The sequence below is a fragment of the Mustela nigripes genome, chromosome 13, assembly GCF_022355385.1.
Source record: "Mustela nigripes isolate SB6536 chromosome 13, MUSNIG.SB6536, whole genome shotgun sequence".
Lineage (NCBI taxonomy): Eukaryota > Metazoa > Chordata > Mammalia > Carnivora > Mustelidae > Mustela > Mustela nigripes.
This window is the reverse complement of record NC_081569.1, coordinates 12,640,389-12,667,012: the sequence shown is the minus strand read 5'-3', so window position 1 is coordinate 12,667,012 and position 26,624 is coordinate 12,640,389. Positions and strand designations below refer to the sequence as shown.

Below are 26,624 nucleotides of genomic sequence, written 5' to 3'. Positions count from 1 at the left end.
CTGAGCCAAAGGCAGCTGCTTAACCAACTGAGCCACCGGCGTCCCTCTCAAAGTGATTTGATACTGTGTATATAGTATATAGATCGGCTTTTCTTTAAATTACTATATAATATTCAAAATAGGAACTTATTTGTTAACTGTCCAATTGATGAACATTCGGTTGACTCCACCTTCTCTGTCTGCTATAAGGAATATCTTTGGGAAAAGAGAAAGAGGATGGGAAAGAGGAAATATCCTACTTTGTACAGGGATATGTTTAAGTTAAACATGTACTTGAATAGTTAGTATTATAATTAAACACTGAACTATTAAACAAAAGGACTATTTTTAGAAGATTTTCATTTTTCACAGTCTTTATGTATCTGAACTTCCAGCACAAGAATACAGGAAAAAAAGTTTTGTAACATCTCAACTTGCCAAACCACATGTAAGAGTACCTATAGAACAGGAAAGGAAATCTAAGCATATTTTTCCTGTCAAGAGAATTGGATTTATCATGTATACTTAGAACACAGAAAATCACCTCTGGCCGTTTATGATTATAAAACCTCTGTTAAGTAGCAGGACAGTTAAAACACAGCCAAAAGAAAATTTAGAGCAAAGAATCTATATATACTTTCATCTTTCAGTATGAGGTAGTCACTTAAATTAAGACCAAAACTTAATTTTTAGGTCTCTGTTGATCAAAGCAAAAAGGAATGATACAATTTTCGATCTGTGACAAAGGGAGGTCTCTAAGTTCATCTGAAGAGTCTTCTTGAGTTGACATTTGGGATGATTTAGTTTCACTCCGAGATAAGGGTCATTGAATAAAATAATAGACAATGACTTTAACCTGTTACAAGAAAATTTTTCAGATTGACTTATCACACACATTTTTGCATGCCTGCCTACTCACAGAAGAGCACAGATATTAGGCAATGGTTTGGGGAAGGTACCTCTGCAGAACAGTAATATAGATCCAATATCATTAGAAATTTAATTCAACAGTCAAGGAAATGGGCATTTGCATGTCCCTTTCTTTTCATGAACAATGTATCTATCTGAAAGCTTTTAGAAAGCACGCGCTAACAGTTACAGTTAATTCCTGGGTAAATGAGCCCGCAAATGCAAGAGTACAGGAAGTCTGTTCCTGAGTAATGATTCAGGATTCTGGAGCCAGAAGACAAGTTACAGAGAAGACAGTCTGGTTTAGATTTTAATCTGACCTGAAATCATCTTTAAATTATTCAATTTCTTTTTCTACTTAAAGGAATTTTAAATCTTCTTAAATATACTTTAGCATCACAAATATGATTAACTTTTTAAAAGTTGAGTGAATAAAATAATTTTTTAATCAAAAAGATACTACATTCATTTTTTAGAAGACAGGATTTTTAAAAATCTGCGTATAACAGAAGTTGGTTATGTGGAACGGGGAACAAAACTGTTTTCTCATCTCGAGCTCTCTTTAAAGAATTATTATTATGGGATGCCTGGGTGGCTCAGTTCGTTGAGCAGCTGTCTTCGGCTCGGGTCATGATCCCAGAGTCCTGGGATCGAGTCCTGCATCTGGCTCCTTGCTCAGCAGGGAGTCTGCTTCCCCCGCTGCCTCTGCCTCTCTGCCTGCTTGTGTGTACTCTCTCTCTCTCTCTGGCAAATAAATAAAATCTTTAAAAAAAAAAAAGGAATTATTATTATGCTTTGCTATAAATTTCCTTATGACCAATTACCAACTGATACAATAGAAAAATTAATCAGAATCAATATGCATGAACAAATCCATCAATTGGTTTAGAGAGGAAGATACATATTTAGGAGCAAAACTAAACTAAAGTGTCCTACTGATAGCCCCAGCTTGACCCTCATGTGAAAAAGTGGAGGACATTTGGGTATAAACAAGCATGCCGCTAATCAGACACTTTTCTTTCCATGCAAAGGGGTAAATACTTGAACGTGACAACATCACGATACAACAGTTGGTTCCAGATGATGCACATACAAAATGACTCTCCAGTAAAATGTGAAGAGGACAGACATGTGACTGGGTAAGAGGAAAATAAATACTCTTTACTTGGAAGGGATTCACATTCATATCCCTACTTGGAAGCAGGCCTGCTTCCAATGGCATGAGTTGCAAGCAGCATGGGAAATTACAAAGCCCACAAGGTTATCATTTGCCTGGACATAAAGTCAACCACCAGCCAGTGGACATGGAATTGAATTCATTAGCCCAGACCCTCTCCACGTATACCCTACCCCTCCTCCTTGCTGAGGCCATCCATTCCAACCAAAACCTAGCTCTGAACCTTGGAAATGGCAGAAAACATTTGTGTTCTCAGCATTTATCACTTCCTCTTTCTAAAATATAAGCTATTTTACAAAACTAATATATATTAATTATAAGAATTGTGTAAATTTATAAAAAAATGTTTAAGAACACAGTTTTTATAATATTACATTTTTTTAAACAAGTTAAAATGAATCTCTAGTTTTTAATGTACATTTGTATTTGCTTATCTTGTGAAAACAGGATCAGAGTGTACTGGATAAAATTAGGGACTCCAGAGGCAGATGAACTGAATTTAAATTCCGATTCTGCCTCAGATGGGCTGAAAAACTTTGGACAAGTTATGTAACTCCCTCTGGTTTGTCAGTTTCTTAATCTGTAAAATGTGAATAATAAAATGATACGTATCTTAGAGGTTGCCATGAAATAATCAGCAGAAAGCAGTAAAGAACAGTGACAAGCAGAAATTGCTTGCTAAATAAAATCTTTTAGTCATATTAATTTATATACTTTTTAATCACTTGTCTTTTAGATTAAAAAAAAAAAAAGACAGAGGAAACATTCCCCAATGTAATAACCAATTCTGGTACATAATATAGAATAGTTCTTCTATTCTGTATTATTCTATATGAAGATTACATAATTAACTTAACCAATCCTTCAATTTTTAATCATAAACATTGTGTTCATTTTATACTTAGCTAACTGTGTGTCCATGATGCATCCCCCAAAATAAATTCCTAGAGGTGGAAAGGTTGAGTCACAGGATATACCCATTCTTGTGGTTTGGGCCAAGTATTGCCAGTAAGCTCTCCTAAAATGTGATATTAATTTCTACTCCTAGGCTCAATGAATAAGCCTATCCATTTCCTTGCAACTTTGCCAACTGCAGGCATTTTATTTAATATATAGCAATTTCATAGGAAGAAAATGGCCTCAGGTTGTTTTAATATGTGTTTTTTTTTCCTCCAACTAATGAGACTGAACATTGTCTTTCGTATATTTATTAACTGTGGGCCACAGTAGGACTGGGAAGCCAGACTTAGATTCAATTCCCATTTCTGGCATTTAGCATCTGTGTGGCCATGAGTGATTACTATATCTCTCCCAGGCTCAGTTGCCTCTCTAAAACAGACACCTAGCATATAAATGCTCAGAGATATGTGTAGATTAGATTTTAATCCATTTTATCAAAGCACCTTCTAACAAGGCTTGTACCAAGTCACGTTCCCTCCAACAACATTGGAGCGGGTCCTTTGTTCGTCATCACTGGTAAAGAAAAATCTTTACCATATTTGTTAATCTAACTGCTTAAACTAATTTGATCATTTACATTATTACCACAAGGATGATGAAGATGATAAATTACACTGTAAGTTGGTACTGTGTGCTACTGTCCTCACTTTACAGTCCTCAAATCATTTAAATCCTTACCACAGCCTCTAAGGCAGACATTATCATTATCTTCATTCCATCAAGGAAGAAAGAGACAGAGAGGTTAAGTAACTTGTCAATAATCACACAGCCAATTAGGAGACAACACTGGGGGCCACCCAGGTGGTCTGGCTCCATCCTCTGCACTTTTAAGGACCCTGATCACTACTGAGCAAGCAGGAGCCATCCATACGTTTATTAGCTAGTTGGATTTCCACCTGTTTGAATTAACTTTTCTGTTAGATTGATTTGTCTCTTCCTTACAGAATAAAACACAAAAACCTTCTATGTTAGTGATATTATCCATTGGTTTCTACATTGCAAGTATTTCTGACCTTGTGTTTTAATTTACAATGGCAATTTCTGTTGTTACCATGTTGCCATCTTCAGATTTTTTTTTCTTTTCTCATTCTTGGTTTTCATGTTTATATAGGCCTTCCCCATCATTTTAACAGTTTTATTTAGGAAGTTTGTTCCAAGTGTTTGACCTTTAATTCATGGCAAAATCGTGACTGTGTTCGACATACCACACTGATGCATTTTTCCCTGATGAGTAAGCAATTGACTTTCCCAGAATCCCTTTTACAGTGATCACTTTGATTATTCTTTTCCATCGTCTTTTCTCATGTCTTTTTGTACAGTTCTAGAACTGTCCTCACATAGGTCTTAAGCATTATAGGTGTTCTTATTTCCTGATGTTAGATTCTTTAATGCTTTGAGTGTTTTGAATGTTTTCCTACTGGGTAAGGCCACTGATTTTTTTTTTTTTCCCCTAATTTTGATCTTGCTTACACCTCACTGAACTTTGTTTTATTTCAAGATGCTGTTTATTAATTTCCTTTATATTTATGTATAGATGATAGCTGACATCAGATAGCTAATATTATTTTCATTAAAATAAAAATGACATATTATTAATAATATATAACACATATTGTTAATGTAATTAATAACATAAAAATATTTCTTCTATTTTTACATTGGCTGGGTCTGACACAAAAGCTTAATTTGTAAACATAGAACTTCATTAAATTTGAAATCTAATTGTTCAACAGTTAAGTCTGAGATTTGTTATGATTTTGATAGATCACTGCAGTATTCACCAAACACTAATTATTAACTACTTTTCTCATCATCAAGAAAGGATGTTAAATTTTATCAAGTGCCCCTTTCACTTTATTGAAATTGCCAAGCTTTTTTCCTCCCTCAATGTATTAATAATATAAATCACACAATTACATTTCTTAAATGTGCTTTCAAGGTCTTCCATGAAAGGTACATGATTCCCTTTATTTTAAATCTGTGTTTTTTTATATCAGAATTCTTCTAGTGTCAAAATCAATTCACAAATTTTCTGTTTTCTTTTATGTCCTTAATCCATTTCAGTAATGTAAGAATGCCTGGGCCCTTAAGGTTTTATAAAACTTACTCATTAAACAATTTGAACCTGCTATTTCCTTATTTGGAGGAAAGGATGCAGGGAGAAAAGGGTGGAATTACTTGATGATATTTTTTCCTGATATTTCAGTACCTGATATTCATGTTTCTCTAATTATAATTTTTTAAAAGATTTTATTTATTTGACAGAGAGAACACAAGTAGGCAGAGAGGCAGAGAGAGAGAGAGGAGGAAGCAGGCTCCCCGCAGAGCAGAGAGCCTGATGTGGGGCTCAATCCCAGGACCCTGAGATCATGACCTGAGCCGAAGGCAGAGGCTTTAACCCACTGAGCCACCCAGGCGCCCCTAAAATACACAGGCGCCTATGTATTTTAAACATAATTTTACTTGCTATTTTTACATATTATTTTTTTCCAAATGGGGAGCTGTATTTTATGTATAGTAACCTGGGGAGATCTTAAGTCTCAGTAACACCCACATTCCCCTCAAGATATATCCCTACTGAAGTTTTTTTCCATACTCTTCAGTAAAATTTAGTTATGTTTTTCATAGTGATGCCCATATTTCTTATTTCCTTATTCTTCACAATAAATGCTTTACTTTTTTTCATTAGCCTTTAACTGGACTCCCCATTTCACTGGATTTTAGAGAAAAGCATACTCGGGTTTATCAGATACACAGTTCACGTATTACCTACATTTTTCTTTTTTTAATCTTCCTAAATTACTCTCTAGCTTTCCTAATTTTACTTAGTGTATCTTTTGTTTTGATGTTTAATTGATTTTCAGCCTTTGGTGTTTAATTATAAAAGCATTCAAAGGAAGGATTTCCTCTGAATAATACTTCTGGTCCTTATCCACAGTTTGTATGATAGTATTTCACTGCTAATTTCTAAAAAGTCTGTAACTGTAGTTTTGGTATCTCCATTAGCTACCTGAGACTTTTTTTCTTTCACCAACTGTTTTGATACTTGTTTCTTTTTTGTTACTAATTTATATAAATATTTATCAACACAATATAAATTGTGCCTTTTGGGGATCTTCTGAGGCATTTGTGAGCCCATGACATGATCAAAACCGAAGCCCATAGGTATTTGGATAGAATATTCTATGTATTTATGTATGTGTACATATACTACATTAGATCAAACTTACTGTTTATTCTCTAAAATTTGAGAGTCGCTGCTTTAGTAGGCCAAAACTTCATCTGACAACTTGCTAAGAAAAGAACTTTCCAGGGTCTCATCACCAGAAATTTAGTAGCTGTGGGATGGTGTACATGAACTTTAACTCTCAGCAAGAGCTTCATGGAATTTGGACTTTCAAACAATTGGGCCTTTAAGAAACCCCACTTGACAGCCTTATTTTTTTGTTTCTGATATTTTTTTAAGCTGCAAAGATAATATGATGGTTTTGTGTTTCTAAGCTGGTAATCTTTTCTTGTATTTCAAATTTTTTGAAGACTTATTTATTTATCAGAGACAGAGGGAGGGAGAGACAGCACAAGCAGGGGGAGCAGCAGGCAGAGGAAGAAGCAGGCTTCCTGCTGAGCAGAAAGCCCAGTGCAGGACTCGATCCCAGGACCCTGGGTTCATGACCTGAGCTAAAGGCTGATGCTTAATGACTGAGCCACCCAGGGATCTCTCTTGCATTTCAAATATTTTTAATGCATAGATACGCTTCAATGGGGAAACTATTCACATAAAGATTCATGTCTGCTCTAAGTTTATTGGTAATGAAATCGTTTTTCGAAATAACCTCCTCTGTATGTTTCTGACTTCCCACTTACATGTAGGAGTAATACTTTTGCCCATCCATTTCTGTTTTACCACATTTGAGGCACCTCAAAGCAGCAGCTGCTAGATTTTACTCTTCTACTCAATGTAAGAGGTTTTCCATTTAATAGAAAAGTTTAACCCATTCAGCATTTGCTCAGATTTATACTTGCTTCTTGTGCCAAGACAGCAGAGGGAATCCATGCAGTATTCCTTCTCCCTTAGCCTGTCCATACCAACCAAATCCATCCACCGTATATGCTACATATGGTTCATGGTAATTCCAGCATGTGAAAGGTCCCCTTTCCTAGTTTCCAGGCCCATAGACGAATTTGCCTCATTTTATCTTTTTTTCCTTTATTTCAAAGGACATATTGGAGCAGGATCAGGCAGGGAAGAGAGTTGAATATTTATGTTTTAGCCATTTAAAAATTTTTAGGTGGCTATACATCCATAAATATTAAAGTAAAATATAAACGTAATTTGTTTTAATGGCCAAAATTTCAGCACAAACTTTAAAAAAATATATGATCGTGAAAATGTGTTCATTACAATATTCAAAACCTATCACAGGTGAAATGGGGCAAACACTTAATTGAAAATGCAAATGAAGATGTGTATGGACATTTATTTGGTACAAGCCATTATAGAAAATTTGTCCCATAAAACTAATTAAGTGAAGCTGTTCCTCTGCATGTGGATTCAGAGGACGCGAGGGGCTGTGCGAAGCCTGTGCCTCTGATCAGGAACTCACCTGCCCTTGGCCTGGCTTGCGCAGGAGTCTCAAACTTGAATCAAAAGGTAGGACCTCAGGGCACCTGGGTGGCTCAATGGGTTAAAGCCTCTGCTTTCGGCTCAGGTCATGATCTCAGAGTCCTGGGATGGAGCCCTGCATTGGCTCTCTGCTCAGCAGGGAGCCTGCTTCCCCTTCTCTCTCTGTCTGCCTCTCTGCCTACTTGTGATCTCTGTCAAGTAAATAAATAAAACCTTAAAAAAAAAAAGTAGGACCTCCTTTTGATTCAAGGTCATCAAAAACGACAACTTTTTTCTTAGGTATTAGGAAATCACAATCAATAGAGAGATGCTTTCCCTATTTTACAGAAAGCTGATTTTCAAAGTCTTTCTACATGGGGCCATTCCATAATTTCTGAGATGATAAACATATGTCTGCCTAAAAAGAAATGTCCTGGAGGAGAAGAACCCAGATTGATTTCCAGGACAAAAAATTAGATTCCTTAACTGAGAGTAGATGCGTTTAAATAAATCTGAGGGAATCAGATAATGTTTCAGAGGTAGTGTCTATGTAAATATCTTAAAACTCTAAAATATGTTTACTGTTTTCCAATGCATACTTACTATGTTATTGATTAGAAGATATTTGGAGTTATGTGAAAATGGGCAAAAATTATAAGTCTTCAGATGATAATCCAGACCAGTTGTAATTTTCTGTTGTTTTTAATCATGAGTGACTAGTTTTACATATCTATATAGCCCTTATTTTTTAAAGATTTTATTTATTTGAGAGAGAGAGAGAGAGAGAGAGCGCAGGCAGGGAGAGAGGAAGAAGCAGACTCCCCACTCAGCAGAGAGCCCAATGTTGGACTCGATCCTAGGACCCCAGGATCATGATCTGAGCTGAAACCAAGAGCCAGACCTTTAACCAACTGAGCCACTGATGTGCCCCCTCTCTATAATATTTTTTAAAAACCACTATTTTATTAAAAAAACTTGGACAGAAATGAAATACACAGAAGGATGACCCAGTGGCCTGGATTCTTACAATGCTGTATTATCTAAGCATATGTAAATGTTTTGAACAATTCACTGCATTAACAGATATACTGATTTTACAACATGGATTTTAAATGAGCCAATCGTCAGCCAGCACATTCACCCTGCTTTAAAAGACACAGTGAATTCAGATCAGGCTTTTCATTTAACAGGCTGAAATGCACTTAGCACATTATCATTTTGAGACAGATTAAAAGTTAAAGTACATTCAATACTTAATACTTAGATATTTTGAAATGTAGTTTGCATTTTCTCTGAAAGTGTAAATCAAGTTTTAGTTTATGACTTGATTAAAGAAAATGTACTCTTGCAAAAAAGAAATTCATACTCTCCTCCAAGAAATACAATTTTTGTTTTTAAATAGAAAAGAAGGCATTATTGAATACTGTTTCATATCCTATAAAGGCAACAGAGAAGCACTGGCTATTCCATTTTTATAATTCTCCCTCATATGAAAAAAGCAGAGAAAGCAGACCGTCTCCTAAGAGGCATAAAACCTGAAATATAAGAGTTCTCTCTTGGATGCTTATTCCTCCAGGAAAAGTCTCCCTCCCTCTGTAACTTGCTTCATACTAGAGCCAAAACTTTCTTCTTAGTCAACAGCTCTGAGATCTCCATCCCCAGGCTAAAAGCCTTCAGGTTCTCCTTGCTAATAGAATAAGCCCCAGCCTCCCTCAATCCTTTGTGAGCAGCCCTCTGTCCTCCCTCTCTGGTCTCCCTGCTCACCCTGAGAACCAGGCAACAAAAGCCCCTCTTTGCTTCCAGAAGGTGGCCTTTCTTTTACCCCCAGCTTCTCCACGCCTCCTCTACCCTCTGCTTGGAATGACCATCTTTCTTTACCTCACCCACGAGTCATGATCAACACCAGGTCCCCTCTAGGCCAGCTCAAACTCCCCACTTCCTCAAGTCTTCCTAAAATTAAATCTATTCCTCCTGCTCTATGTTTTCTTTTTCCTTTTATGTAACACTTGATATTTCTGATCTTGCATAAGCCCAGAGAACGAACTGGTGGATGCTACAGGGGAGGGAAGTAAGGGATGGGCAAGTGGATGGAGGGAGTGGAAGGTCATCACTTCCGGTTACAGAAGGAGTTAAGTCATGGGAATGTAAGGTACAGCATAGGGATTATAGTCAATGGTACCGTAACCATGCCATCTGGTGACAAGTGGTAGCTACATGTGTTAGCACAACATAACACAGACTTGTTGCATCCCTGTATTGTCCAGCCATACGATATTCTATGTCAACTGTACTTCTGCTAAGAAAAAAAAAAGCATTTCAGGTCTTCTGTGTTCATCCCACAGGCATCACCCAAGATATGCAAGTCTTCAACTCTGTGTCCTACCTGTCCACACTCTATCGCATTAAGACCAGTGGTTGCGTGAAGAACATCTTGGTTCTTCCTTTCGGCCTCATTTCTACTGAACAGGGGCTCACCGTGTCAGGAAAGCATCCACTTAAGGAGCCCAGCTCGGACACGAAACTGCCTACTTCCAGCCTCTACTACATCCCAGCGCCAGGACCCTCGTGCACCTCAGCTCCCTCTTTTGTAAACAGCCATGATACTAAAGCATGCCGAATAAGGTTTTCAGAAAATTAATGATTTCACATATGATACATGCTTCACCTAGGGCTGGTTAGTGAAGCACGATGCAACAGATACTAAATAAAGACCAAAAAAACAAACAAACAAACAAACAAAAAACAACCAAACAAAAAACCAAATCTAAATAAATGCGAAAACATACTCTCTAAATCACAAGTTGGAATTACTCGAAAACGGAATGATTGGTGAACTAATGAACAACTGAAAACCTGCCTCTTACGGATACTGAGGGTTATGGCGTTTTTTTTTTTTTTTATCATACATATAACTGCACTTCAGGTAGAGAATGATTTTCTTAGGAGAGTACGTGTAGCAGGTGGACCACTGACCATCAGGAAGGGCCAAAACAGATCCTCTGCAAGGTCTGATCACTTGGTCAGTGGGTAGGTCAAACAATGGAAAGTGAGTCTGAATTGAAATGGCCACACTCTAACAGATTCAGCTTAACATTCCCGGCCCCCCGAGTCCCTCATGAGAACGTGGCTCAGGCCACACTGCCTTTAGGCTTTATGTGGTAGAGAACAGTCAGGGCTGGATTTATTTCTCTGTGTGCCACAGCCCTTTCATGTTAGAAACAGAGAGCACAGACCAAATCAAGCACTCCCTGCCCTGACACTTTCCTGTGGCTCCCCACCAACACTAAGAGCACGCCAAAGTCCTTCAGACGTTCAGACTGGCAGCATCTTATCGCTTTCTCATGACATTTGTCCCTGTGTCCTTCCTTATTCCACATTTGCGATTGCCCCCCCAACCCCCTCCAAGAGACTCCATTCTATCCACACTGTCCACGCCAATATGTCTGGGACTGGACATTCAGGGTACTGCCTTAGAGCCTTGGAATGTGGAAGCCGTCCTGCCTGGAACCATTTCCCCAGATAGCCACAGGGTTTTCTTTCTCACCTCCTTAAGTTCTCATTCAAATGTCCCCTGGAGTGAGGTCCTTCCTGGCCAGCCCATGGAGAAGTGCACCCCTTCCCTGGACATAATCTTGGAGCTTTGATTTCTACGGGGTACCTTTCACCATCTAACATGCTGTCTTGCTTTTTGTGGACTTTTTTGTTTGTTCTGTATACTGACTCCTACAACCAAAAGGTAAGTTCTAAGAGAAGATAACTTCACCGCTGTCACTGTTAGAGCTAAACTAAAATTAAACTAACTAAACTAAACCTAAAATGATGAGCAATGCCTGGCATAAAGCAGACACTCGATAAAGACTCCTCAAACAAATGAATGTATAGATCGTGGGCACCTTATTGGCAACCAGAATAAAGTTAAGGGGGTCAGAGGCTCTTTGCATTTAAATGAAATTTTTCATAGAATCATTCTACCCTGCATCTTGAAAGATATAATGCGAAAACGGCACCAACTTGGGTCAGTGGTTCTCCACCAGGAGTGATGTTGTCCCTCCTCGGAACATTGGCAAGGTCTGCAGACATCTTTGACTTGTCACTACAGTGATGGGTGGATGGGTCCCTCTGACATCTATTGGGTAGAAGTCAGGCGTCTGCTAAACATCCCAAAGAGCACAGGAGTGCCCCACAACAAAGCATGATCCAACCAAAAATGTCAATCATGGTAAGGCTGAGAAACCCTATACCTGATTTAGCCAGAAGTAATTTCTTAGATCTAACTCAACAGCATTGAGACATTGTACATCATAAAGGAAGAAGGGAGGGAAGTAAGTGGGTTAATTTTTTGGTATTATAGAAAACTAACTACACAAAACTTTTACATGTAAAACAGAGGGAGGTTTAAAATCACACCAAGGAGTGTTCACCCAGCAAGGAATAAAATATGTTACTACATATTTATCTATTAAAAACAAGAAGACAGGGGCACCTGGTGGCTCAGTTGGTTAAGCATCAGACTCATGATTTTGGCTCAGGTCATAACCTCAGGGGCCTCAGATCAATCCCCACATGGGGCTCCACACTCAGTAAGGAGTCTGCTTGAGATTCTCCTCTCTCTCTCCCTCTGTCCCTCACCACACACACTCTCTCTTTCTTTCTCTCAAAAATAAATATTTTTTAAAAATCAAGAGGAGAAATGTCTCTGTCCCATCTAAAAGAATTTGAGGAAAAAAAAAAAAGAAACTGAATTGTAAAGGAGGGTCTTCCCTTTAGACCTCTCTAACATCGTATTCCATGCTCTTGTTACATGTATTAATTCAGGAATAACTGACAAAGCTGTAGCCAAAAAGAGAGAGAGAGAGATCCCACATTGCCATCTCCTCCTGGAGAGTCGGTGTGGTCTGCTGCTGATGGCTCTGAGTATTTGGCAGGAGCGGAACTGACAAGGGAGAAGCTGCTCCACCCCTTCTCTTAGAAGAACAGTCGGGATAAGAGAACTTGGGGAGAAATTAACCAGGCGATCAAAACCCATAGAGATACTGAGAGATGTAGCGCTTCTGGACTGTAAACATCGTGTGAGCTAGTCTAATCTCATGGTTAGAGCACAGACTCTCCTGCTACAAAAATGTACTAGTAGCTTTGGAGAAATAAGTCTTTGGTAAGAAGTAAATAAAGCCTTGTTGACTGATAAGACCGTGACATCTCTACAATGAAACATTAATTGTTGAGTGAAAAACTGAAATTCTCTCTTCTGGAAGAGTACATTTGGTACAAACATTAATGTCCCATTAATAGGTAAATTCAGATCCCAGCTTCCCTCCTTTGCCCATGTAAAGGTATCGTGTGGTACTTTCTCATCTGATGTCATAGAATATTATTTCATTCAGCTCTTAGCTTACTCTAGTATGTTATCTTTTAACTAGACTACTGAAATGGCACTTTTTCCAAGAGAAGCTCTTTCCTCTCTTCCAGAAAGCATTTTTTGAGGCTGAAAGCAAACCCTACTACTATAAAGACAAATAGAACTTTTGAGAGAATGGTCTTCAGTAGAGCTAGGAAAAACTTTGCAGTTACCAGGAATTAATCTTTGAAGAAATGGGTAGTAAGGAGATAATAAAGGGACATGTGTATGTTTTCATTAACAAATGGAAAATCAGTCATAGATCTATATTCCTTGAAACCAAACAGAAACCCCCACTAAAAACGAATTGAAAGACTAGTCAAAATGTTCTTGTTGGTTAAACCAATATCCAACTACATGATTGTTACTTTATATCTGAAACTACTGAAAAAACTGGAAAACGTTAAGGAATAAAATAGTTGTTTCCTGCTACAGCTAGGAGGATCTTTTCCCCAGATTGACAAAGATAGAACAACTCTAGATCATAGAAACTTGTCAACTGTAAAATGACTTACAAACTGGGTATTAACTACAGTAACTTACGGACAGCAAGGGAATGGCAACTTTTCCAAGAAAATCAGGAGGTTTATCTCCATCTTCATCAAAGACTGTCACTTCCAAAACATCATGGATATCTTTAATAGGACTGAAACAAGAAATTTACTATGTATTACATACAAAAATACACAAGTGGAGTCTGTTCCATGAAGATCTGAAAACACGGTTTCACTAATTAAGCCTGTATGTCCTTAGAGTATAAAACTACCATTTAATTAAATTCCAAAAATTAAATCAAACTGAACTGTATTCCCAAACCTTCCATCATAGAAGATTCAGACATCCATATGAAAAAAAAATCAACTTTTTTTACTATGACATTTTCCATGTATACATGCACTCAAGGATAGAACTATTAAAGAAACAGGAGGATAAAGAAAAAGAAACAGAATGAGGAGGGTAAAAGGCTAGTGATTTCAAATAGGCAATAAGATTTGCTTTACATTAAATTAATGAAAAAAATATATTAATGAAGAATTCCCTTTGGGGAAAGAAGGTGATCAAAATCACTATTTGCTGAGATCCACAGAAAGCTTCCCATTGTTGAAAGACAAAATATTAAAAGTCCCATGCATATTTAGAAACTTTTTTTTATGTGGACCAGAAACCAAACATCACCTATAATGAGAAATGGAGCCATGGTCATCAGCAGTGTTTCGAGCATATAAGAATCTCTTTCATATGGCAGTTTTCAAACCTGCTCAGGCAAGTTAATCCACTTCTCATAGATCCTTGGGAACTTTCTCTCATCAGTCTTTTAGTTGTCAGAGTATAGGTCTTTCACCTCTTTGGTTAAGTTTGTTCCTAGGTATTTTATTATCTTGGTATAATTACAAATGAGATTGTTTTATTATTTTTTTCTTTCTGCTGCTTCACTATTAGTGCATAGAAATGCAATAGATTTCTGTATAATGATTTTGTATTCCACAACCTTAACAAATTATTTTATCAGTCCTAGTACCTTTTTGTGGAGTCTTTAGAGTTTTCTATATTATGTCATCCGCAAATAATGAAAGCTTTACTTCTTCCTTACTAATTTGGATGCCTTTTATTTCTTTTTCTTGTCTGATTGCTGTGGCTAAGACTTCCAGTGCTATACCGAATAAACGTGGTGAAAGTGGACATCCTTGTCTTTTTCCTGTCCTTGGGTGAAAAGCTCTCATTTTTCCCACTGACTATGATGCTAGCTGTGGGTTTTTCCTATAAGGTCTTAATTATGTTGAAGTATATACCCTCTATGAATGGATGTTATATTTTGTCAAATATCTTTTCTGCATCTATTGAAATGATCATATGTTTTTTATCCTCTTAGTGATGTGATGTATCACATTGTTTGATTTGCAAATATTGAACCATACTTGCATCTTTGAGAATAAACCCCATTTGTTTGTGGTGAAAATTTTTTTTTAATTTATTATTGTTGGATTCTATTCACTAATACCTTGTTGAGGATATCTGCATCAGAGGTACTGGCTTTATAGTTCTCTTTCTTTGTGGGGATCTGTGTTTGGTCTCAGGGTAATGCTGGCCTCAAAGAATGAATCTGGGAGTTTTCCTCCCTCTTCTGCTTTTTGGAAAAGTTTGAGAAGAATATGTATTGACTCCTTTAAAGGTTCAGTAGAATTTACCTGTGGAACCACATGATATTGGACTTTTGTTTGTTGGGAGGTTTGTGATGACTGATTCAATTTTGATCCTTGAGAGCTTTCTATTTGGAAATCATCACCCATTCAAAACATATTCATTCAGTTACAAGCACAGCATTTATTCAGTGTTGTGAGGGCAGTGAACCACCATTTGACCCAAATCAACAGGTGCCTCCCCTTGATGGCCAGATACCTCAGAGTCTAAAGCACGCTAGGAAATAAATCTAGCCTTCTAAATGCCTGAGTTTGAAAGACTGGACATGGCTTCTCTGTGGGGGAGCTGCTCTTCAGACAAGCTGGAATACAAAGACACTTTGGGACTCTTTGAGGAATCACAGATAATCTATATTTTCCAAAAGAATCTGCCATAATATAAACCTTTAGATATTACAATAATGCTATAACATATAAACCTGAATTTAAGGCAGGTCTTCATTTGTAATTTTCTTTAACCCAGGAATGAATTAGTCTGGATAAATGGAAGTGTCCGTCTACTCACAGATTAATTGAGCTATTGAAAGATCTACTTTACAAAGGCCTCCTATAACCCTAACCCTTGCAGTTCCAAATGGCTTCTTCTATTATTAACACTATACTCTATAAAATGAAAGGATAAAAGGTTTTCAGAAGGAAAAAAAACAATAAAATTCATTCTTTGCACATAAAAATGGATAGAAAGTTCCACTTAAGAGCCCCAGTCCGCCCCACACATATCAAGGATAATTGATCTCTACGTTAAAAACACTCCTTGATATTCTGGAGGCTTAAGAAAGCACTTACAAGGTAAAAACTTTGTTCCACTCGGGGTTGAGGTTTTTGTAGATGGTGTGTGTCTGAAGTCGGTCGTTGCCTAACTCCAACAAGCAAAAAGGATCACTCTTCCCTGGAAAGAGAACATAGGACATTGGTCAAGGCAAAGGCAGTTCCCTGATCAGAGACAAATGAATCTCAGAAGTAGAAGAGGCCAAGTGAGTAAAATCCAGGCAGGTTTATACCAATAAAACTGTGCTTGCTGAAAGCAAAAGCGAGCATCTCTTTCCAGCAAGGCTTGTGAGGGAGTTCAGGAAATGGAGAGAACCTGTTAGTTCGGGAACGGTAGCATACTTAATGAACAGGGATGGATATATAACCCAGATGCAGCCTTGAGAGTCACTGACCACAACAGGTTGCATAAAAGCAACTGTCAGTCTCACACATGAGAGAGTTGAGTTTTGTGTTGTTTTAAGATTTATTTATTTATTTATTTGAGAGAGAGCATGAGAGGAGAGAGGTCAGCAGGAGGAGCAGACTTCCCACTGGGCCGGGAGCCCAATGTGGGACTCGATCCCGGGACTCCAGGATCATGACCTGACAGCCGCCCAACCAACTGAGTCACCCAGGTGCCCCAAGTTTTGCGTTGTTTTAATACAGAAGCTCCTGTCCTTTTCCTGCTTAAGTTCTCCTTGAGTCAATATAGGAAAGTACTCCGCTATGCAGGAAGCCTATGGTAACCCAGAGGCTTCTGCAAGGTCCAAAGAGAAGAGAGGAAAACTATAAACACGGCTACTAAGGAGCTAAAACTGCCCTGTGGGGGGAGTGACCACAAACACATATGATCTGATATATTCAAATACATTATGAGAATACAGAGGATGCTACATTTTTGCTGCTCATAAACATGAAAAAGTAGAATTCCACAAAGCAAGTCCAACATTTTTATCTTAAAAAAAAAAATCTTAACCCCGACTTCTCTCATCTCACATCTTCCTTTTCCACCTCATACATCCTCCAAAAGAAAAAATAAATAAATAATAAAGTTAGAAAATCCAAAATCCAAAGTGGGACCCAAAAAGTTATTGCAAAGAAACAAACAAAATGCTCTCCCCTTTCGTTGGGTTTGACAGTGGGACCTAGGATCGGAAATGTCAGGGACAGGATGGACGGCTATATAATGTCCATAAAACCAAACACATTGCCTGCCTCTGCGGCACAGGGATGCTTTACGAAGCAGTGTGTACTAAATTAATTGGGGGCATGAGGACAGATGTTCTGCCAACAAATGGCCAAGGAATCACAGGCCAGGGTCTAATGCCGAGAGTCCTTGGGCTTCTTGACCTACTGGCCTACCGTTCAGGTCATGAAACCTACATCTAATTAACTTAATATCCAGGAGCTCCGAGGTACAGCACATCAATAGACAGACTGACAGGTGAAAGAGACTCCAGGAAGATTCTATGTCAAAAATAGAAAAAGAGGAAGAACAGATACACGACGAAGGAGATTCTGTTCAACTGACTAGTGTTCTAGACACGTAGATGCCTGGCTAAGCTTTTAAGCCAATCCTATGATCTCAGTGGCCAGTAGACAATGACCAAGTCATGGACATAAATGAATGAGTTGGGGTTGTCAGTTTTAAACATGGAAATGCCCCCTGTCTCAATTTAGCGAAATAATATCAGAGAACTCTCAGAATCATGGCCAAGATTGGAAAATCAGGCTGGAAAACTACTAGAAACCCAAGGAGGGTTAGAAATACTCAGGCACGAGAACCTCCGTCACTCTCCCTCCCCAGGAAAAGTCTGGCTTCTGCTCCCTAGGAAAACTAGCCTCACAGGTCCTCGTGTTACTGGACCCTGGTTATGGTGCCTCTAACAGGAATCATCTACCCCTGCTTTTTTGCTGCCCTTGATGCAGAGGCAAAGACCTCCAAGAAGGATCTAACTGCTCTCGCCTCATCAAGCACCCAGGCCCTAAATGCCAGTGCTCAGAAAAGAAGGACTGGCTTTTCACCTTCTGTCCACGCAAGGATGCTCTGACCTCTTCTCCAAAACATGCGACAGGAACCTCCCCAAATTTACAAGGGGTTTAGATGCTGGGCAGCCACAGTCAAAGCAACACAAAACCCATTCCTCGGCATCTCACAAAGCAGCCTTGCTTACTTAAGGCAAGTAAGCTTTACTCTGGGGAGTGTGTTTTGCAGGGCAAGGGGGTAGGCTCTGGGAGGGGAGGAGCTGCGGACAGAGGAGGGCAGATTTGCCTCTTTCAGAGCCAGGAGCATGGAGAGAACACGTGCTCCCCTCTTCAGGCTCAGGTAGAGGACGCCGGCTCCCCCGACCCATGCTGAAGCAGCCACTTAACCATTTGTCAGACTGTTAGTAGGTGTCAGGGCTGCTCCTCCAGAAACCCCAACATGACATGCCATCACCACTCCCTCCTGGGAAACCATCTAACACTTTTAATGAAAGCCCTGGGGTTCCTCCACAGCAGGGCTGAGCCGTGGCCGGTCCTGTGCACGCACAGGTGGGCTGGAGCTGTGGCCCCCTCCCTCCCAAGCCAGCATACTCTTAGCTGTTCCAGCTAATGAGGAACAGACTTCCTTCCAGAAACCAGGAACTTCAGTTATGCGTCTCCAAGGAACACACGGCACCAACTCTCTGAAGGTGATTCCATCAAAGCTCATTAAAATACTGCATTTATTAATACTACAATATAAACAGGCGGAGAGGAGGAAGGAGAAACAAAGATATTAAAAGATGTACAGAGTCACTTCTTTGCACTTTACGGATTGCTTTCTCTCCCTTAAAAGTTTCCAGATAAAAGGGGATTTTCTAGAATTTAAATAATGAATACATTCACTGGAGATAAAGATGACGTCCCGTCATAAATGAGATGTCCCAGTGTTCTCCCAATGGTACTGAGCAAACAGCACCAGACAGACTGACGTATACATACCTGGGTCTGCACTTTTTGCCTCTGGTCCCCATCTCTAGGTCAAACAGTCAGATGACATCCCGTACCCCCAGGTGGCCTGTCACCTGGACACGGATACATCACTGGCGATTTCAGCTCACGGACCTGTTTAGCGCTTTGCCCTCAATAGGCTTTGCTACTTTTCAACACCATTTTATAATGCGTTTCTATTCCTTGGATGGCAAGTAGAGGTTTCTCACTGAAATAATTTTACTTTCATGTCAGTTTCAGAAATTGAATGGAAGTAATACACATACTGCAGAGGTCCTACCACTCAGCTGACAGATATTTTTTAAGCACATACTCTGCTCCTGGCACTGAACCAGGCCATGATGGACACAGCCCACCAAGGCATGACTTCTAAGGGACTCTCATACCAATCTCTGCTTTTCAGCAAATTTCACCTTTCCAGTGAAGGCCTTTCTTGTGCTCCCTGCCCAGAGACTGCGTTGCTCCCATTTCTGCTCCCCGACTGTGTGTTTTCCTTACACGTCTCATATTCCACATCTGCACATTCCTGGTCCATACTCAGTCCTGTATTTCATTTGAGGGTCTGACGCAGGCACACCCGGGGCGTGCATACCCCTCCCTCCCCCGGGAGGGAGGTGTGCCATGGTCAAGAGTGCCATGCCCCAGTGAGAGGGTCCAGCAGGCTCTTCGCAGCCAGCACTATCTAGAGGGGCCCACCTGGCTCCTGCTCTAAGCAGGTAACCATGGGTTAGGCAGCTTCTCATTCAGTCCTCACATCATCTCCAAGAGGTGAGGGATACTCATGCCATTTTGCAGAAGAGGCACCTAAAGTTCAGAGAGATTCAATGTGGTTGGTCCAAGTCCGAGAAGATCTCATCGTGCAAATGAATCTTAAAGCAGACGTCACTGGGCTAGCAGAAATGGGTGGGCTCATCTTGAGGAGATAAGGACAGAGGAGAGCTTTAAATTAACAAAATAGACAGACACGCAGAGAGATACAGATACATAGTGGCAATCGTGACATGTGAGATATGGATAAATAAATGCTGAGATGAGCTTGAAGCCTTGAAGGCCATGACCAGTACTTTTCATTTAAATGCACTTCTTTAATTCTCATCCACCAGTCAGGAGCCACCGCAGACCATCAGCACAGGGGTAGGACCAGAAGAAAGAATTTCCAGAGGAAGATAATTTCTGAAGCTAAGCACAGAGCATCACAGCACAGACAAGCTGGGAAGGTGGGGGTTGGGTAGAGGGCAATCGAGCCATGCCAGCTGAATTTCTACAAACTCTCCCTTCATGTTTTGTTTCCAACTACATGCTTATAACCCTTACTAGAGCATACTGGAGCAAATTCTAGGTGCTTATCTGAAAGTCTGTTCTCTGACAATTTACCCCACACGATCCATCCTGATCTATTCCCTATTCCCAAACTCTCTGGCGAGGTTGGTGTATCTTTCCCCCACTCCCAAACAGAAGGCAGAGGTGTGGGGCTCAGACAGCCTTCCTCCACTGTATATGGGATGACCAAGTCTCCTTGCAATGCTCTCTTAATCCCTAATCCCAACCAAAAACACAAAGGCCAATTAGCCTTCAAGACCTAGTTCAAGATGTATCATCTTCGCAGAACTTTCTCTGCAACCACAGGCTCCCAGGAGCCTTCCCTTCCCCCCCAGCTCCTATGATGATTGATTTGAAAAATCGTAAGGCCTCAAATGAAAATTATAAGGCCTATGACGTGCCTGCTCCTTTAGTCAACAATTACTCTATGATCCCTGCAATGTGGAAAACACAGAACTAAGAGGGATCTTCGAAGAAAAACAAACATGATGTCTATGGGTGCTGGGTCTAACTTTTCAAGTATGTCCTGCCTTCCCGAGTGGCTGCAACCTTCGGGAATCCGTAGAATGGCCTCTGCGGGGTCACCCAGGTGAAAACTTGCTCACGTTACTGCTGCAGACATCCAGAGCAAGGGGGCAGACAAACCTGTATTAGGACTACAAGATCCACAAAGGATGAGAAGGACTTAATTTTGCTGAAGTGTTATTGAACTAAATTTCTGACAGTCTACTCTTCTAACACAAGCACAGAACATATAAGAACTCATGACATAATGGGCGGCCTGGGTGGCTCAGTGGATTAAAGCCTCTGCCTTCGGCTCAGGTCATAATCTCAGGGTCCTTGGATCAAGTCCCACATCAGGCTCTCTGCTCAGCTGGGAGCCTGATTCCCCGTTTTTCTTTGCCTGCCTCTCTGCCTGCTTGTGATCTCTGTGAAATAAATAAATAAAATCTTTAAAAATATAAAAAAATAACTTGTGACATAAGAATTTTTCTTCTAAATCCATTCCCATTGCCATTCAAGTTCCAAAAACAAACAAAAAACCCAAAACATAAAACCACCATCTCCCGCTGCACTGACCCAACATCTCCCCGTTTCCACTGAGGCACCCTCAAAACCCTTGCTCCTCTAGGCACATACTTTCTTCTGTGTTTCAGAAAAGCCCTGCAGGCTTTGAGACCTGCTGTCCCCTCATTTTAAAAGGCTTTTCTTTTACCTCTGCCGTGCTAACTCAGCTCTGACATCTCAGTGAAAGTGTTGCTTCCTGCAGGAACACCAGTGAGGTGTTCCTTCCCTGAACCTTGACCTTAGGAATAGAACTGCCCTTACACCTGCCCCTTGAACAGCAGGCGTTTCAATGGTGCATGTCCATTTACATGTGGATTTTTTTAAATAAATGCTACAGTACAATACTGTAAAATGAATTTTCTCTTCCATGGTTTTCTCAATAACGTTTCTTTCATGTATTGTAGAAATACAGTACATAACACAGAGGACATACACATTGTGGTACTTGACTGTTTATCTCCCCAGTAAGGCTTCAGATCAACACTAGGCTATCAGTAGTTAGAAGTTATATATAGAAGTTATATGCCAAGTTTTGCCAACTTTTAACTGCGTGGGGTATCAGTGCTTGCATACCATACCCCACATCGTTCAAGCATCTACTGTAGATGCTATCAGTGTAATTGGTCATTTCATGGGAGGCCAAAGACCAATTCCTCTCCCCTGTCATATCATCAGAGCCTACCACAGCTCCTCGCATAGAGCAGGTATATTTGCTAGATAAATTAAGATAATTACTTACTAAGCGCCCAACTAATAAGATCAAAGTGACTCCTTTGTTAATTCATAGAAGAGAAATGAACTGAGTTCATTCACGCTCAACGTACCAATAAGTTCAAAACTGCTAAATCTTACGTAGACCCCCAAACTCTGCAAGGAGGAGAGTCCACGTTCTTTGGCAGACTATTAAAGCAGATGGTGAGCCAAAGACAGATTTATACAGTTTTTGATGTGTTCTTAAAAAGTTGGTCTTGATTCGAGCTCAGCTATCCAAAAGGTTCTCAAGGAAATTAAAAGCATTCAATCACTATTTTTAAGCTTTCTAGAAATTGCAATTACAGCCGTCCCTTTGAAAATAAGGCATCTTTAGGGGGAGAGGTATTGCTATGGCTACAACTTCAAACAGACAATGAAAACAAACCAGAAAATGGACAGGTGACTTAAAATCCCCAGTGAACAATAACTATAGGACTATTTTTCCTTTAATACAAGTAGTCATGCTTTGAGGAAAAAAAAAAACCTAGAAATTTACAGCCAATGTTATAATTTATAGAAACTACTTAAAAGTCATTATTACAGCATATGGCTGGAATAGTTCTATAATGTGGGATCTAAATGAAGTGTTTTGGTTAACAGTTTCTCAAAATAGCACTTTTGTGTGTAACAAAACAACTGATGAGCACACAAAAATATTTTATATGGATAAAACTATCATTCAGATAATTAAAATGTGGACACAAGCACTAAACTGGTTTGAGTATGGGAGTTTCCCCACAATGAAGCACTTTTTTTTTTTTTTTTTTTTGGCTTGGTTTTAATCAGGCAGTAGAAACAGAACAAAAAGAGAAAACATTTTAGATTGGTAACTAGATTTCTAAAAGTGGTTGAAAAGCCAAGTGTGATTAGAGATGCTGATAATTCTGACATTATTTAAAATTAGAAGAATTATAAACAAAATATTAAGAACCTGCGAAACTCCCCACATCAACTATACTCTAAGCAAATAAATTTAATAAAAAATGGTAATAGTTATATGTTGAACATGCAATATGTGTTAGACATGTTCATATAGGTTTTAATTACCCCTCAAAATATCCATGAGAAAACAGGCTTACGGTGGACCCAAGGCCAGCACGTGGTAGAACCAAGATTTAAAATAGTTGTCTATTTCTGTATATGTTCTACACCATAATACATAAGAATGAAAGCAAAAGGCAGAGACCGTAAAAATAAAGGGCAAAAATATGGAGACTGATTTTCATCTTTGATGAATAAATCACTGAACTAAACGTTGATTTATTTAACGCATGAGTCACAGTCACTGTGAAAGGGTTCACATCCTGAATGCACTCTACCAGGATCAGGGGAGATCAATCTTGCTTGTGGAACAGACCAAGAGCTCCTCCTAATGGCACTGGGAACTGGAAATGCCACCCAGATTTTGAGAGAGGTCATTATCCATTTCAACAATACACACTGCCCCCTTTGGGCAACTCTGCGGTAGAGGAGGAAGACGGAAGTGACCGAGCTCCTCAAATATAGTTAGTTCTCAATGAGTATTTCTTGAAGATCGTGAGATCTACCACCAAGCTGGCTTTTCATAAGTTGAGACAAGCTTTAAAAGCTATTGGGACTGGGTGTGGTACATAAACAATGAATTCTGGAACTTTGAAAAGAAATTTAAAAAATAAATAGAAGCCACTGGGAAGCTATACTGGGCTCCCTGGAGAGAAGTTGGGGATTCTGGAATTAAATATATCTTTTTTCTCTTGGATCAGGCACTATTGGGTTTCTATCATGTTTATTTATCAAACAAGGCCACTTCACAATAACCTGCATTTTTTGTTGTTGTTGTCTGAAAACACTGTCTTTTCCTCTCCTCTGATAGTTATTTTGATACTAATTTGGCAGTTGTCTTATTAACCTGGAAACAGAGAAAGGGTCTAAGTGATAACCTTATGGCCAAGAAGTCACGAAGATCCAGATATATTTGGAAACTCTGTCGTGTTTGGTGAGTGGTGTGGTATGGCGAAATGTGCCAAAAAGTGACAAGGATGAACGAAAAATCTGTGGAGAATAAGTAACTCCAGATTGGAGTGAAAATGGTATTTCCAGTTTTGTTCCTTCATTGTTTCCTGATACTTCCCCAGCTTCTCATCATAGCAGACAGATTATTATGATGAGAACATGAAAAAATTAAGATAGAATTGTGCTACAAAAAGCAGAAATATTGAGACTATGTTTCATTGTTCTATTACTTACCATCATTGTGCACTGATGTGGGCTTTCAATGCTTCCCTACTTGCTCTTTTGCTGTGAGGTGAAGAAAACTCTCCTCATTTCTGTATCCCCCATTTTATACCCAAATTTTCAATGGCTAGGAGCCATTGAAATAGTGATAACAGGTGAAGAAGTAAAGCAGAGAGAGACCAAACAATAACCAGTCTTACCACGAGAAGATTCCCTAGAGGAAAGGATGTCAACATATAAGATTTATTTCAAAGAATGAAGAGAAGGCTTAATTAACAGAAAGGATGAAGTGTGAAACCTACATCTTGATTGTGAGAATATAAGAGTCACTGACTAGGTGTTGAACTTGGCAGGTACCTTATGCACATGGTAGCCATCATGGCTTTAGTACTGATACCTCAAAGCAAGACCTACCTGTTAAAATCCAACAGGCTCCCCACAATAGTCCATCGATTATAACAAGGCTCTCCAGATCAATTCTCCTATGTGCTGAACATATAGTAAATACTTGCCCACTCTTCACCCATTGGTCTCTCAGTACATAAGATAAGCATGGTCATTTGTACTGAAATACAATTCTGACCAGAAAAAATTTCCATTCTTGAACAATTTTTCTATTTAACTATCACCTACTTCATTATCTTTTATGAAATAAACGCCACCTTTTTTCAACAGTATTAATTCATGTATCTGATGTATCCCTGGGCAAAGCAGAAGATACAGCCCCATTCTCTCTGAGGGCTTTACTGTGGGGAGGGAACCTGTTGCCATATCATTCCTCACCTTGGTCCTAACAAAGCCTTCCTCTCTCTCCTTTAATTGTTAGAAGGTGTGTTACTTTCCTCTCCAAACAGCTGAGTGGAGGATATGGGTCCCATTAAGCATCACAAAGAGATAGGCTCACCTTGAATCTCAGAGTAAAATTTATCATCTATTTCCCGAATCAAGGCTGTAGTCTGTTTTACTACAAAAGTAATAGCATCAGAATGGACAACCTATTACTTAAAAATTTTAGGTTATGCTGGGCACAAGGTGTTTGTGAGACAAACTCTTTAATAAAAATATCTGACAGGCTCTTCTATTAGAGTGACTGCTTATGGCTATCCGCATCTAATATTAGCTGTAGAGTACATTAAAATGTCTTTGGCCAATTTTAGAGGGATGGACTGCAAGAGAAGATAGATTACTTCAGATTCTTTAAAAAGTCTTTTCACTTACATACAAACGAATGTGAGGCTTAAAAATCCCGAGCTATACATAAATTCAAATGTATTAGTGTTGAATCAGTTCAATCACACAAGAGCATATTTATGAAGGAATGAATTAAAAAATAATAAATACATTTTTATATATTAGAGAACTGAAGCCTTTATCTTTTGTAAGTATCTTAATATTGGGAATATACATAGATTTCGGTTATTAATATCTTTTAACACATGTGGAAAGACACTATTTTTTTCTTTATATAGAAACACATTTTCCGTTTTTAATGGGAAAGAAATTCACCTTAGTCCATGTTTGTGGTGGATGTGTGTGTGTTCTAAATGTTGGTAAAGTAATGGGGATTCACTTTTCTCCAAAGTTAATTTCTTTTCACGACTATATAATTGCAACACCAGTAACCAGTAATAAGGAATGTCCTACTTTGAGCACAGCAGCGATGAACGACTGATATTTTCTTTTTCAAATTATACCCTGCTAAGACAGGGATCACTTTAAAATGGGCAAACCATGGACAGGAGGATTACCAAGTGCATTCATTCTCCCCCAACTCCCCCAAGGACAAGAATTCCCTGGACTTCGCAAACTATAACAGTAACCTCCGCCCAGAATCCTACAGCAAGATCTCCCACTGAACCTTGGCTTTATCAGGTTCCCTGGCATCTTCAGTGAAACACACTTAAAGCATCAGTTATTATGGTTATTTGGTATTTTTTTTTTTAAGATTTTTATTTCTTTATCTGACATAGACAGAGATCACAAGTCGGCAGAGAGGCAGAGAGAGAGAGGAGGAAGCAGGCTCCCCGCTGAGCAGAGAGCCTGATGCGGGGCTCGATCCCAGGACCCTGGGATCATGACCTGAGCCGAAGGCAGAGGCCTAACCCACTGAGCCACCCAGGCGCCCCTGGTATTTTTTTTTAAAAAAACAAAGAATTATCCAAAAAAATGTAAAACAAAAGCAGTGAGGGTAGAAAGTTCCCTTCTGTGCTCTGTCTAACATGATGATCACTCTCGGAGAACTCCCCCTGGTTATTCAGAGTAAGCGGACTTCTTGTTTATTTGCAGAGATGAGTACTTCGTTCCCTGAGCAACTGCAGTGGA

At 39.2% G+C, this 26,624-nt stretch overlaps 1 protein-coding gene across 1 annotated transcript in view; it reads right to left on the bottom strand.

Moving 5' to 3' along the window:
* MCTP2 (multiple C2 and transmembrane domain containing 2) overlaps positions 1–26,624 on the bottom strand; it is a 122,526-nt gene that overhangs the window by 61,880 nt on the left and 34,022 nt on the right. Inside the window, 2 exon segments of the mRNA XM_059371633.1 lie at positions 13,567–13,669; positions 16,008–16,110. Coding sequence (XP_059227616.1) covers positions 13,567–13,669; positions 16,008–16,110 — 206 coding nt within the window.